This window comes from Gekko japonicus, unplaced genomic scaffold (genome assembly GCF_001447785.1).
Source record: "Gekko japonicus isolate JY-2015 unplaced genomic scaffold, Gekko_japonicus_V1.1 scaffold1071, whole genome shotgun sequence".
In the NCBI taxonomy this organism is placed as follows: domain Eukaryota; kingdom Metazoa; phylum Chordata; class Lepidosauria; order Squamata; family Gekkonidae; genus Gekko; species Gekko japonicus.
This window is the reverse complement of record NW_015168679.1, coordinates 310,969-326,666: the sequence shown is the minus strand read 5'-3', so window position 1 is coordinate 326,666 and position 15,698 is coordinate 310,969. Positions and strand designations below refer to the sequence as shown.

Sequence of the window (15,698 nt, the reverse complement as noted above, 5' to 3'; positions counted from 1 at the left end):
TGCGAGGGGTAAGGTTTTTGGATCCCAAATAGAAGGGACAGTTTACTTAACCATAACATAGTAATTAACACAGTAATGTCTTCAGTCATTCCTTTATCAAATTTGGGGATTTAGATTAATTTCCCTGCTATAGGGTGGCCCAAGAACGAACTCAAAAATAAACAGTTCAGTTTCTGTTGTTGTGGCCAATACTGACTTAATCACGACATCGATTTCAGCAGAGCACTATTTGCTGTTTTTTGGTAGCGCATAATCAGCTTGTGGAAATAAATGCCGAAGATACAAGTGCTTGCCATTAATTTAGATGGTTTCAGAAAGCATTAGACACATTAATGAGGGCTAGGTGTGCCAGTGGCTGTTAGCCATGATTCCAAAGAATGGCTCCTCCACGTTCACAGGAGTATCTCTTTAATTACAAGGGGAACAGGCAATAGGTTGTTTATCTCCATCATACCCCTGGTTTTGAGTTTCTCGGGAGTTGCTGTCTGACCACAACAGAAAATGGTGTTGGAGCAGCCAGACCTTCCGTCCAATCCGACTCGCTTACATCCTGGAGAATAGCAGATCCTCCAGGAGTCCCACCGTCTTCGCATTTTGCCAGTCCCATCAATCAGGGTGAGAGAGGGGGAATCCTAATGTGCAATTAAATGTTTAATTCATTCATTGGATTGGTAATCAATTAAAATGTTGAGCCCTAATGGGCTCCCTGGAAAACCGGCTGATAGGAGAGAAATCTAAAGGAGGCCTGTGGCGGAGCAGTGGCAGGTAGAGTTCCTTTTGCTTGTAGCTGTTCTTCTAATTTCAGATTTGTTCATATGGAATCCGCCTTGCCGATCAGTACAAAACGTTACCCATCCACTAGAAAAATGTAGAAATGAGGAGGAAGCAACGGCCAGGGATAAAAAGACAAGTCTCTCAGAAAGATGTGGCAGTAATCAAAATCTGTGCACCTTTGGGACTCCCCTTTCCAGTCAAAATACGATTCGGGGAAGAGTTCCGAGCACGGGGTAAAATCTTTAAACGAGCAGCAATTTGTGATGGCCTTCCAAATCAGTGAAATTAGGCAGCATTACGGCTTGCCAGTCACAAGACGCACCAGATAAATTCCAGTGCAACTTGGAGAATTTAACATTACTCCCGGAGCACGTGCATATCCGTTCTGCTTTGGGTAAAATAATGGCCCTCTTAATGAAGCCCGGCAGCCTGATCTTCTAGCAGCTTCTTTCCTTTGTCGAGGAGCACCGTGCATTTGAAATAATCCAATTTGGTGCAGAGCCCTCGGTTTCCCGTCTCCTTGCTGTGTTCAACTTCACAATGTTTGTTGCTGCTTCTAGGGGGCATTCCCCTCCCTCCCTCCTCGTGTTCAGCACGCCTTTGATCTGTCTCAGAAGCGCTTTTTCTCTGCCCACTCTTGCTTGTGGTACCAATCGCTTACTTTTTGTTCAGAAAACATTATTAGTGTTCCGGCAGTGCTGGGGCTGACTTTCATCTCCCAGTGGAATCTCATTAGCTTTACATCACAATGGGAACAGCATATGTGTTGCTATGTCCAAAGCAGCCAGTCAATTTGAATTTGTTAATGGCAATTCTCTCTTCTCCCCCCCAAAAAAAACATCTTCAATGCTAATATGTATTTTTTAAAGGCATCTTTGTTGTTGGAAACATTTTTCGAAAAAGCAAATTCATTGGAGGTTGAAATGCCGGGGAAATGGAACTGTCGTTAACGGTTTGCTCTGTTATACAAGTGTGAATCCAAAGACGCTCTGAAGTGGAAGAACAAGTCCCTGACAGAAATCTTGTAAGTTGGAATGTGGCTAAGCTAAATTAATTAGTTACAGTTTGAGAAAGCTGAATGTAGGATCGTATTCCAACTCCGGTTTAGGAATCTGTACCCATCTTGCAGGTTCCTTACTTGAACACCCTACAAATGAGTAAGTTAAGTGAGTGGCTCCAGAGAGCCAAATACCGTCTTATTAAGTCCTGGCCTGGCATAGTAGTATTGACAGTAGCCTTGAGACAACCTCCGTTCGTGCCTTGCGTAATTTTTCCTTGCAGCAAATGCTGGTGGTTCTGTACAAGGCTATTGGTATGTCAGGCATGGAGCCTACTCTTTGGGCCGCGCCAAAAGTAATGTTGCCTACTTGTTGTGTACATACACTGGACCTGATGGATATATGCTCCAGTGCATCTGAAGAAGTAAGATCTGATTCATGAACGCTGATGTCGCTTGTCTTTAAGGTGCCACTAGACTCCTGCCTTAATTCACCGCCACGGTCTGCTTGGGATCAGAACATCCTGCAGATTGTCGGTAAGCTTCAGTCAGCAGTCTTAGGGATACCCATGTCCTCTAATGATCCCTGGCCCCAAAGATACCCAGCTGTCCTCGGCCCTGGCTCCAACCTTTTGGAACTCTGCCAACTTCCATCAGGGCCCTGTAGGAATTCATGCAATTCCACAGGGCTTGTAAGGCAGAGATGTTCCACCAGGTTTTTGGATGAGGACAGCAGTGGTTTTCCAGCAGAGCCAGCACCCTCCTCCTTTCTTCCGTCTTGCCCACTTCGTCCTCCTCCTTAACCTGCCCACGAGACAGAAGAACAGTCAAGAGTAAGGTTTTAGATTAAATTATGGATGCCATCTGGAGGTTATCAAATTAGGAATGATTGACCTGCCAGTTTTAATCTGTATTTTTGTATGTTTTTAACCTGTTGTAAATCACCCAGTTAAGCAATTAAGATTGCTGGGGAAAAGATCAACAACCTCAGATATGCAGACGATACCACTCTAATGGCAGAAAGTGAAGAGGACCTAAAGAGCCTTTTGCTCCGGGTAAAAGAGGAGAGCGCAAAAGTGGGCTTGAAGCTCAACATCAAAAAAACTAAGATCATGGCATCCGGCCCCATCACTCCTTGGCAAATAGAAGAGGAAGTCGTGGAAGTAGTGACAGACTTCAAATTCCTGGGATCCCAGATCACTGCAGACTGTGACAGACGCCATGAAATTAAAAGACGCCTGCTCCTTGGGGGCAAAGCGATGGCGAACCTAAACAGCATGATAAAAAGTAGAGACATCTCCCTGCCAACAAAAGTCCGCATGGTCAAAGCAATGGTATTCCCAGTAGTCATGTATGGCTGTGAGAGTTGGACTATAAGGAAGGCCGAGCGCCAAAGAATAGATTCTTTTGAACTATGGTGCTGAAGAAGACTCTTGAGAGTCCCTTGGACTGCAAGAAGATCAAATCAGTCAATCCTAAAAGAAATCAACCCTGACTGTTCCCTGGAAGGCCAGATAATGAAACTGAAGCTCAAATACTTTGGCCACCAAATGAGAAGGGAGCACTCGTTGGAGAAGACCCTGATGCTGGGAAAGATTGAAGGTCAAAGAAGACGGGGATGGCAAAGGATGAGATGGTTAGACCATGTCATAGATGCTACGAAAATGAAGTTGGGACAACTTCAGAGGACGGCGGAAGACCGGAAGGCCTGGCGTGATGTGGTCCATGGGGTCGCGAAGAGTCTCTCAGCCCCACCTACCTCACAGGGTGTCTGCTGTGGGGAGGGGAAGGGAAAGGAGATCGTAAGCCATTCTGAGACTCCTTTGGGTAAGTGAAGGGCGGGGTATAAATCCAATAATAATAATAATAATAATAATAATAATAATAATAATAATAATAATAATAATAATAATAATAATAATAATAATAATAATAATAATAATAATAATAATAATAATAATAATAATAATAATAATAATAATAATAATAATAATAATAATAATAATAATAATAATAGTGTCAACAAGTCCTTTTGTTGGAACCGGCCAGGATAATTTAGTCACACTTTCCAAAAAGAGGCAAAGGGAAGGAGCAGCAGGTGAGCTCGCCGTCTTTTGAGCATGATAGGTTGAAAGTGCAGTTGATCGTCCCCAGGTCAGCTGAGCAAAGCAGGAGATGCTGCAGCCAAGCAGAGCTTTTCGTGGCAACGCAGATACAGAGAGCTGTTTGTACCGATCCATCTAGCAGGAGACAGTCTTCCAGATTTGTTGGTGGCAGCAGTTAAAAGTTGTAGCCAAGTCCAGAACTGGGGTGGCCATAGGGTTTTCAGAACTCCTGGGACCCAAGGGGAATGGGACTCGAGTCCGTTCCTTCACAAATGGGAATATAAAGTTTAGGAAAAGCAACCAAAGAGAACCTGATAATTCTCTAATGTCTGCACTGAGAACTGAGACAGTTTACTGGTGCTTCATCTTGATAGCAGTTCTACAGAGCTGTGTAGGGCTTCATTCGTGCAGCTATTGCAAGGAGGCAATTAATCCCCTCTTCGTTGCTGCCGTATCCCATAATGCGACTCCTTTCCCAGTACGTTGCATTGTGTTGCTTTCCCCTGGGTCCTACGGACTATGGAGACAGCGGTATCGAAGTCTCGCCGGTGCCTTTGATTCATCCACTTGGGGAAAAAATGAACCATCAGCCCAAAGGGCATACAAAAGATTAAATATTTTGCTATCATCTCCTACTTCTCTTACAGGAGTACATCTGTTTTGGGCTTCCATTCCTTCTTTGCTGGACTAAGGAGGTGTGTGTGTGTGTGTGTGTGTGTGTGTGTGTGTGTGTGTGTGTGTGTGTGTTTTCTCTCACACAGAGAGAGAGAGTCTTGGTGAATTGCCTCCAGACCATTTGAGCTGGTGAAGCCAAGTGATTAACAGCGTGAGCTGAGAAACTCGTCTGAAATCTTCCTCCAGCCATGACCTCTCTCTTGCAGTACAGTCCTAAGAACACCTACCCGGGAATCGGCCCCACTGAATAGACCCGTGCAGGATTCTTTAGGATTGTGCTTTTAGATGACCTTCCGCAAGCCGTCACCATCTCTGACTCAACTCACCTGTCTCCAGTGTGGGTGTGACGGTGCCGAATTACCTTAACAGGGCTTGGCATGGATTGGGAAGAATGTATGTGGAACGCTTTGAATGCACTGGAATACAATTGTTGAAAACTGGGGGGTGCAGTTTGGATTCCCCCCCCCCCCAATCTTCCCTTTCAGGTTTTTGTAAATTCTCAGAGGGGATGTGAGCAGGCTGGCTCACTCTTCCCCTTTAAATGGCTCTCTGCTGTTCTGTGTGTTCCATGTTGCCTGGAGCATACATTAGGATGATTTCTTGTATGTGTGTGTGTGTGGGGGGGGTCTTTTGGGTGGCCAGGTTGCCCATTATGTTGGGCATTTTCTACCCCTTGTGCTCCATGATAAAAGGGTAGGAACACTTTCCCTATGAGGAAAGGTTAAGGCGCTTAGGGCTTTTTAGCTTGGAGAAACGACGACTTAGGGGTGACATGATTGAGGTTTATAAGATTATGCATGGGATAGAGCAGGTAGAGAAAGAGGTACTTTTCTCCCTTTCTCACAATACAAGAACTCGTGGGCACTCCATGAAATTGCTGAGCGGTCGGGTTAGAACAGATAAAAGGAAGTACTTCTTCACCCAAAGAGTGATTAACACTTGGAATTCACTGCCACAGGAGGTGGTGGCGGCTACAAGCATGGACGGCTTCAAAAGGGAATTAGATAGGCATATGGAGCAGAGGTCCATCAGTGGCTATTGGCCACAAGGTATAGATAGGGACTCTGGGGCAAGTGATGCTCTGTCATCTTGGTGCTTGGGGGGGTCAACAGTGGGATGGCTTCTAATGTCCTGGCCCCACTGGTGGACCTCCTGATGGCACTGGTATTTCTGGCCACTGTGTGATACAGAGTGTCGGACTGGATGGGCCTGTGGCCTGATCCAACATTGGCATCTCTTCTGTTCTTATCATCCCACCACTGCCCATTCGAGCAGCAGCGGGAGATCGGTGCGTGTGTGAAATGGCACTGCACAATGCCGTGGCATCACTTTTCGCTGAGTACTTCCAGGCGATGTCACTGTTTTGAACAGTTTTTACTGAAAGCAAGTTATATCAAGAAAGGTCATATTATTCTTATGTATAAGATATTAATGGCCATAGATAGAGAGAATCCACCCACTTTGTGTCAAAGCTTGGCACCAAGATCTTGTGAAAGAATTAACAGAAGGACAGTGGGACACCATCTGGCAGGCCCCAGTTTTTAAGTCTAAGACTCTTACTCTAAAGGCTCAAGCAAAGAAATGCCTGGCGAGACGGTACCTGACTTCATCAAGGTTAGATTGCATATGGGGCCTTCTAATTCTGCTAAATGTTGGAAACGTCGTGGGGAGGTGGGAACATTTTGGCATTGTTGGATGGGCCTGTGGCAGGGTAAAATCCTTCTGGCGTTGTGTTCTTGCACAGATGTGTGAGATTATGTCATGTGACATTCCATTCATGGCAGAAGTCCTACTGCTCAGTCTTTGGAGCGATAATACTATATCTAAGCAAAAACATGAATTAATTACAATTTTATGTACAGCAGTAAAGCAGTATTGGCTAGGACTTGGTAGACCGAGGTACTTCCCTCAACCCATGACTGGCTTATTAAAGTATGTGATTTATGTGTGCATGATAAAATTTCTATGTTAATACATGAAGAAGAAAATTACTCTTGTACATCAGATTTTGAAGCGTTATGGCTTCCATTTCTTAGCTTTGTTTGTAGTCACAAAGATGTTAAGTGGCTTTCTAGTTGGACCAAAGTAATATCCATTTTTTAAAACCTTGTTTGTAGGAGGTATCTGATATAGAATGTGTTGTATGATTTTTCAATTTACTTTTGTAAATGTACTTGATTAAATAAATTTTTAATTAAAAAAATACCAGAAAAAGGTGATGTCACTGCATTGTGCAGCACTCTAGGAACGTCCTCAGTCTCTGTGGTTTTTACCCTAGAGTTCCAGGGAAATCCTAGAAGGCTGCAGTGACATCGCTTCTGGTTTCACAGCCTGAAGTGACATCGCACAGCCATCTCTGCAGGTCCCCCCCTCCTGTTCCTATTAGATATAAGGATGATGGTGTCGCACAATCTAGTTGAGTAATGTTTTCTTGGGTACTTGGACTAAATGAAGACATGTGTAGTTGAACCCTTTTGATTTTGTTGCACAAGAGTAGCCAACTGCCGCTTCGGTGACATTTTGAACTGCTAGATTAATAGGAGAGTTTTCCCTTCTCTTTCCTCCTCCGCTCAGGTGACCGACCATGCCACGACTGCCCTGCTGCATTACCAGTTGCCCCAGATGCCCGACGTGGTGGTCAGGTCCTTTATGGTAAGTGTGCTTCCAGTTCTCCCGACTAGGGGAACCAGTCATTTTGTTCTGTGTGCTGTTTGGTCCAGATTATGTTCTGGAGCAGAAAAAAACAGCAGTTACGATTTGCCATTAAAATATTATATTGGAACTAGGAGTTTGGCAAGACTCCTCCCAGGGTGGTGGGTGTTCCCTCTAAGCTGAGTTAGTGTGAGCTAGTTCACAGTTTTCTAGCCTCCAGCTCACACATTTTTGCCTTAGCTCAGGGAGGATGGCCCCGAAGTGAACTAATTTATGCAGCGGCCAAATCGCTCGCTCACAAGTTTAATGCCAGTAACAGTTCACAAAGTAGAATTTTTGCTCACAAGACTCCACAGCTTAGAGGGAGCATTGGGGGAGGTGTTGAAAACATGAGCCAAGAGGGGACACGTAGGATGGGGGCACTTTGGAGCGAGCCACGGTTGCTTGAATTCCTGGCCCACTCCAAAGTGGCTGGAGGAATATCGGTGGCCGGTGGTGGCTCAGAGCAGACAAAGGTGAGGAGACCAGCGTGAGATCTCTCTTATGAATTCATATCCCACCTTCTCCCCAAGTTCGAAGCAGCCCCTAACAAATGCCAAAAGCAAAAAAGCATTGCTGAACCAACCACCTGGGCTTTCTTGTCTGGGCTCCGCTTGGCCTTAAAGAACCTGACAGCTGTTAATAACTTTTGACAAGACAATGCCAGCCTTGGTGACTGAGCCCCCCACTCCCCCAAAAACATGCATACCCCAATTCAGCATCTGCCTGGAAATGAATGCGTAAAGATGTAGGGGGAGGGGCATTTGCCCAAGCCGTGGGTCTGCGCTATTGATTCACTAAAACACCACTGATAACTTTTAAGAAAGCGAAGCCAAGGATGTTCATCCCAAGTGCCAATAACTGTAGGCATTTTGCATGTCAGCTGTGCAATCTGGTTGACAGGGTGTAGTGAAGTCTTAATTACCCAGACAAGAACCAAGGGCTACTTCCTTTTTCTTTTAACCTCCATTATTTTTTTCTAGAAAACCTTTTAAGCACACAATTTGACTTTATTTACCTTTTTTCTCATTAAAAAAAACACACACACACACAACCATTCAAATTATGGGGGGAGGGGGGACTAGGTGATAGTGGCCAGGTCCAGTGACGTCAAAGGCTTCAGAGGTTTGCCTGCGCTGTCCTCTTGCCGCAGGTGCCCTCCCTTCTGGCTTCCGGGCCCCGAGAAGCTCTCCGTCCATCTTGGGGGAAAGTTATTGACAGCCCCAAGATTGAGAGAAAGCTCAGATGTAGAGAGAAGGATCGGTTTCCATAAATACGGCCGACCTCTTCTTCAGAGAACAATTTTCTCTTATCGACATAATTCAATAGGACTTCAGATGACAAGATTCATGAGCATCCTTCACGGCAAGAATCTGCTTGTCTTGGAGGTTTTTTAAAAGTTGCGGATCTCCTTGAGCTGGGAATTGAGTTATATAATGTTGCTTCTTACATAGGACAATTCGAATGACCTACTTAAGGGGCAAAACCTTTGCCTTGAAACACCTTGCTTAGCTTTTCTTCCCCCCCCCCTTTCCTCCCCTGCCTGCTGCATCCAAAGGCCGGAGGGCAGAAAACAGACTTTAAATGGAGCTCAGGAATAGAATTACTCTGTGACCCTGCCCCACCTTTCTGCCGGGGTCCAGCTGCACCCATTTGTTTAGACCGGGGCCTTTCCCCGTCACATACAATGCACATTCGGAGGGAGGGGATGCCATTCAAAGCAGAAAGGGGCAGGCGAATGGGAGGTGTGGAAACTTCCTGGGCCTCGGTCTGACTTCCCCACCGGCTTTCAGCCTGGATGCTTTCCTCCTCTGCCGACCTACAATATTGGAAGTGAGCTTGGCTGGGAGAAAAGCCCTTGCAGGGAGGAAGTGATGGGCTTGATACCCTGTTGCTCCTTTAGAGATTTGAACCTTCCACCTGCGGTTGGGACAGCCTCGGATTTCAGCCGGCGAGCCTTCATCCGTCACACCACCTTTGGCCTTTAATGCCTCTTCACACAATGTTTTTCCCCATAAAGAGAGATTTTCTTACACCACTTCTGACAGGTGTCCCCAAGGCAAGTCCAAAGCACGAAGTGGCGTCTCTCCGGTTCACATAAAAACACACACGTAAGCAACCGACTGTGCCCTGTGGTGGTTTTGTACGCTAGTTACTGAGTCGGGGAGCGAAACCAAGTGGAGCTCCGGAGGGAGGGGACTAAAGGCGCTGTGGCCTTCCAGGTCTTGCCTGTGCTGATTATGATGAGACTCAGGCAGGGAGACTATAGAGCAAAGTTTAAGTCCAGTGGCACCTTTAAGACCAACAAAGTTTCATTCTGGGTATAAGTTTTCATGTGCAGATACATTGAAACAGACTTCGCCAACCATTACATATAGATGTGGGGGGGGGGGTGAGTTGCCAGGAAGGGCTCATTGGAGTCAAAATGCATAAGTAACTGTGATAAGTATAGCTAAGATTGGATTAAAGCAGTTGGTAAAACCTGTGAATAGCAGCAAATTAATTAACAGATGCGAGAACTGAGTGGCTTAACGTGTGTAGTGAGATAAGAACCCTATATCTCTGTTAAGCCCTGGAGGTTCCATTGTTCTGAGTGTTGTAATAACTTGTAATTCAGCGATTTCCCATTCTAGTCTGTTTTAGAAATTCCTTTGCAATAAAACAGCTACTTTAATGTCCCCAACCCCCTCCCACCTATATGTAATGGTTGTCGAAGTCTGTTTCAATGTATCTGAAGAAGTATTGAATGCACATGAAAGCTTATACCTGGGATTATTTATTTATTTATTTATTTGGATTTCTATCTTGCCCTTCCCTTAACAGGCTCTGGGCGGGTTCCAACAATCTAAAATATAATACAATTAAAACCACATTAGAACACAAAATAAATAACATAACTCGTATGTGCCATACAACTCTAATTAAAACCAGACACCAGTGGTTAATAGTATTACGATTTAGAGTTTTTTAAAGATCTTAAGATTTAAGATCTCAGGACCCAGGCAACAGATGGGGGCCGACCCAAGGAAAGGGACGCCCACTCCCTCAACCAAAAGCCCGGCGGAAGAGCTCCGTCTTGCAGGCCCTGCGGAATTGTAATAAATCCCACAGGGCCCTGATCTCACACGGGAGCTCATTCCACCAGGCAGGGGCCAGGGCCGAGAAAGCCCTGGCCCTGGTTGAGGCAAGTCGGATGTCCCTGGGGCCAGGAACCACCAAAAGATGTTGGTTGGTGAACCTCAGTGCTCTATGGGGCTCATATGGGGAGAGGCGGTCTCGAAGGTATGCCGGCCCCTGGCTGTACAGGGCTTTAAAGGTGAGAACCAGCACCTTGAAACGGATCTGGAATTCGAGCCAGTTTGGTGTAGTGGTTAAGTGTGCGGACTCTAATCTGGGAGAACAGGGTTTGATATCCCACTCCTCCACTGGCAGCTGCTGGATGACCTTGGGCAAGCCGTAGTTCTGATAAGAGCTGTTCTTGAAAAAGGGCCGTTTCTGTCAGAGCTCTCTCAGCCCCTCCTACCTCACAGGGTGTCTGTTGTGGGGAGGGGAAGGGAAAGGAGTTTGTAAGCCGCTCTTAGACTTCTTTGGGTAGTGAAGGGCGGGGTAAAAATCCAATTTCATCTTCTTCTTCTTCTACCTCACAGGGTGTCTGTTTTGGGGAGGGGGAGGGAAAGGAGTTTGTAAGCCGCTCTGAGACTCCTTTGGGTAGTGAAGGGCGGGGTATAAATCCAATCTCTTCTTCTTCTTCTTCGATAGGCAGCCAGTGCAGGTCACGCAGCACCAGGCGGACGTGTGCCTGTACAGGCGTTGCCATCAACACCCGCGCTGCCGCGTTCTGCACTAATTGCAACTTCCGGAGCAGAGTCAAGGGCAGCCCTATGTAGAGAGAGTTACAATAATCCAGTCTTGGGGGGGGGTGAGATATGGGGCCATCTGCCTGATCTGCCTCAGACGAAAAAAGGCAGACCTGGCAGTGACCTGGGCCTCCCTAAAAAGGGAGGCATCCAAGAGCCCCGTTGAAGGCTCAGGAGCCACTCAGGTACAGGTCCTCCGTCTTAGATAGATTTACCCTTTTCGGTCTTAAAGGTGCCACTGGACTCAAACTTTGTTATGTTGCTTCAGACCAACACGGCTACCCACCTGAATCTCCCTGCAGGGCGACGACGTAAGGGAACCACTCGCTGTCATTCTTCCAAGGACGGACGGCGCTGGCACCCATGGCACGCAGCTATATTGAATGCCCCTTCTGTGTCCTTCTTTAAAAGCGGCCTGAATTGTGCAGGCTCTTTCCCGTGAGCGAGCGGCAGCTGTGGCACTTGGGCATGCAGAGAACCAGCCTTTGTCCGCTTATTTATTTACAAGAAATTTATGCCACCTCTCCAGGAACCTGCCTGAGGTTGATAATAAAAACAAAACATTAGCATTTAATTTAAACCCAGCATTAAAACCCCAGCTCAGCATAAAAACATAGACCGTAAACACAGACTACTGACAGCTTAAAATATCAGTTTCCGGACTCAAACAGTGTTAAAAGATCAACCTCTTCAATTAAAAGCCTGGGAGACCAGAAACATTTTGGCCTGGTGCCTAAAAGAAAATAACACGGGTGCCATGCAGACTTCAAGGGGAAGGACATTCCATAAGTGAGGTGCTACCGCTGTAAAAGCCCTGTCTGTAGTTGCCGCCTGCCTCCCATCTGAAAGCCAAGGGCACAGAGAAGAAGAGCCTGGATTTATACTCCACCCTTCACTACCCAGAGGAGTCTCAGAGCGGCTTACAATTTCCTTCTCTTCCTCTCTCCACAACAGACACCCTGTGAGGTAGGTGGGGCTGAGAGAGCTCTTTCGAGGACTGCTCTTGAGAGAACAGCTCTGAGAGAACTTGTGACTGACCCCAGGTCACACCAGCAGCTGCATGTGGAGGAGTGGAGAATCAAACCCAGTTCTCCCAGATTAGAGTCCGCGCTTCTATCCACTGCGCCAAACTGGCTTGGGAGCCAGATCTTAACTGGTGGGCTGGAGCATGTGGGGGGAGGCAGTCCTTCAAGTTTCTGCTGCCAGGAAGAAGATCTTTTATAGCGTTAGTATTTAGTGTTTCACAATAAACATTTTCTTGTTAGCAAACATTTGTGTGATGAGCATAGCGTGCATTGCCCGAAGGAGGAAGGGAAGTAACAGTGCATAATTTAGTTTCCTCAAATATTTTGAATGGTTTCACACATGGTTTGTGGTTCTTTTCATTGAGCAAGAGCTGCGGGAATTTCCAGGAATGTAGTCCTGCGTTTCTGCCGATCTTGATCCTAGCAGCGTGGCTGGGTTTGACTTTGAGCCCTTAAATGGTTGGGCTCCTCCATACCCTGAAGCCTCCTCCCACCCAAGTAGTGAGATCGATGCATAATGCCTGCCTTGTCTGAGATGAGATTGAGGGCGTTTTCACGCACCACCCCCAGCTCCAGAATTCCCTCTGCGAGGAGGCAGAAGAGGAAGAGGTGTTGGTTTTTATACCTTGCTTTTCTCCACCCTAAGTGGCTTCCAATTGCCTTCCCTTCCTCTCTCCCCACAACAGGCACCTTGTGAGGAAGGTGGGGCTGAGGGAGTTCTGAGAGAACTGTGACTGGCCCAAGGTCACCCAGCAGGCTGCATGGGGGGGGGAGTGGGGAATCTAACCCAGTTCTCCAGATTGGAGCCCGCCACTCTTAACCACTGCACCACGCCGGGTCTCTGTACCGACACCACAGTTTTCACTGCCCTCTCTGGGAAAATGAGAAGGCGTCCTTGGTCCCGAAGGCTGTTGAACTGACTGGCTGTTTTTCCTCAAGACCCTCTTGTTAGCCCCGACCTGGATAGCCCAGGCAAGCCCGGTCTCATCAGACCTCGGAAGCTAAGCAGGGCCGACCCTGGCGAGTGTTTGGAAGGGAGACCTCCAAGGAATACCAGGGCCAGGAGGCAAAGGAAGGCTATGAAGCCACTTCTCTGGGCGTCCTCCGTGGCCCAGTAGGAGTTGTCAGAGGTCGCCATGACTTCCAGGCACAGGGGCGCACACACTGGAAGCGTGCTCTCTCCCACACACACAGCTGCTCTTCCATTAGCCACAGGGCATCTTTAGCGTGGAAGGCTGCAGACACGGATCATGATCCGGTTTTGCCACTGTGGACTTTTGTGCTGTGCCCACAAGAATTTGTATCCAAGGGGGAGCAGGAGACCCAGCTTTGGCATTTGCCCTGAACAGTCTCGATCTTACACCTAATATAACAATCCATTTTTCCCAGCATCGTTCCTGATATTAAATGGATTTGTGAAGGAAAACCAAACAAGCACACTCTTCCTATTTAAATTTGGCCTTTTTAAATTTGGGGGGGGGGGGGGATTTGTCCCCAATAATAATGGCCCTCTTCTTTTTGGTTACTAATTTCCTGACCGTTTCTTGGGCAGGAAAAACAATTTATAAGAAATTAAAACAGAATTCCAAAAGTATGCCTGTTCATTTGGGCCCCTATTGAATTAGAGCATCACCATATTTCAGAGCCCTGCCATATTTTCAGGACGCCACGGGGACTCCGCAGCGGAAAAGGTTTGGGAAACCCTCTGCTGCGATCTAACGGCCTGGCAGCTCCACTTCTCTGCCTGCTGGCTCTTGAACTAACACTCCAGGAGCAGGCTCCCGCCTTTTGGCTGGCCTTAGAAGTGAACGGTCAAGCTGAACCCAAGCGCGGAAGTTCTGGTTGTCCGTGATGACCCTTGAGCTGCTAATCCCCGCTTGCTGCCGCAAGGATGTCTATTTATGTAGTCATCCCCTGAGAGCGTGGGAGAAAGGAGGTCTCCCACAAGAGAGCGGGCCCGTCAGCTCTCTGTTGACCTTGTGCTTCTGTGCACGTGTCTCTTTCTCCCGTCTGTGCCTCTGGGCTCAAGCCAAGGGACGTCCCCCAGCCTCGGCACCATTGCACCCGACAGGAGCCATGACTTTGGGAGCGTTCAGGTTTAGTTTCCTCACCTCTGTGTGTGTGTTTGCTTGTGTCTCCTCCTCCTCCTCCTCCTCCAGACCTGGTTAAGGAGTTACATAAAGCTGTTCCAGGCTCCGTGCCAGCGCTGCGGAAAGTTTCTGCAGGACGGCCTGCCGCCCACCTGGCGGGATTTTCGGACGCTGGAAGCCTTCCACGACACGTGTCGGCAGTAGCCTGCTCCAGAGGCTGATGGGCGTGTGCGGAGGAGGGAGCAGACGTAAAGACGGGTCACCTGTCAGACAGCAGGCAGCTCGCGTCTCTGCTGCCTTGCCGAGCAGCAGCGTTGGGGCTTCCTCCTCCGCCAGCTTCGGTGCAAAACGAGCCCCGGATCGTGGGCTGCTTCAAAAGGTTCCACGGCCCTGATTGAGTTCAGCTGAGCGCAGGGCGACAGAAAGGGAACGGTGGGGAGGTTAAGGTCCTCGGTCCTCTTTGGAAACACGGGACTTTCCAGCGCAGAAGTTTATCCTTTGGGATCAAGCCTTCATCTCCACTGACCGTGAACATCCGATGCTTTTCAAGGGGATGTTCAGTACAGCTTTTGTCAGCATTTTATTTTTGTAAAATATGAATAAAAACCAACATTCAACTCGGCCCTCCTCGGCTGTTTCTGTGTGCTTCTTTTCCCCCTTTCCTTTGTCTTCATTTCCAAAGACACGGTGCTTTGAAATTTTAAAAATGGCAGTGTGTTTTCCTTTTGCAAGTGTGCTCATCCTTCCGTTCTGGAAGACGTCGCAATGTCAGTCGAGCCTGAAATTTCAAAAGGAACGCTGGCATCTTGTGGAAAGTGGACCGTGCTTCTGGGGCAGGCCCCAGATGGGCCCACGGGCTTCGTGCAAGAGCTCTCCAGCCCCCCAATGTTTTCCCCCCCTTAAATTTATATCCCGCCCTCCTGTCAGGGTCCTTAGGCAGGTCACACCACGCAGGGCCTCAGAAGAAGATAACTGCTTTATTGGCGGTTCCAGTACTAAAGAACACGAGTACAGCTTGTGTCTGGAATAGCCGTCAGTATAAGGGCCTCTGACTTATAGTGTAATCAAACATCCCCCCCCAATGAGCGGAAGCCAAGGATTATAGTTCGCGCACGCGGGCAGAAGCAAGCAAGCGAAAAGCCGTTACCTTCCCAGCCGAGTAAATTGCAGCTGGAGACTACAAGGTCAAGCTGGAGATAGCGCACAGTAGCTGGACAGGGAAGAACTGAGAATGAGGAGGAGGGCACCCCTCCACATTCCAGATTCATGACAGGGCTACCTGACATCTCCCCGCCGTGCCGGGCTCAGGGCGTCTAACAATACAGATATAAATATACATTTAAAACTCCAATATAACAACATTAAAATAAATGTAAGTGTAAAACCATTGTTACACAATACCTAGAGTTATTACAAGATTGTCACTGAATGGCCGCCTCCTGGCTCCTGCCCAGCTGTTAGGCATCCAGCTGTCAGGGATGCTG

At 47.5% G+C, this 15,698-nt stretch overlaps 1 protein-coding gene across 1 annotated transcript in view; it reads left to right on the top strand.

The window, feature by feature from the left end:
• Positions 1-14,832, top strand: part of MED27 (mediator complex subunit 27) — a 277,840-nt gene extending 263,008 nt beyond the window's left edge. The window contains exons 7-8 of the mRNA XM_015415395.1: positions 7,126-7,203; positions 14,284-14,832. Coding sequence (XP_015270881.1) covers positions 7,126-7,203; positions 14,284-14,418 — 213 coding nt within the window. The 3' untranslated portion in view covers positions 14,419-14,832. The remainder of the gene's footprint in view (positions 1-7,125; positions 7,204-14,283) is intronic.
• Positions 14,833-15,698: the final 866 nt, after the last annotated feature.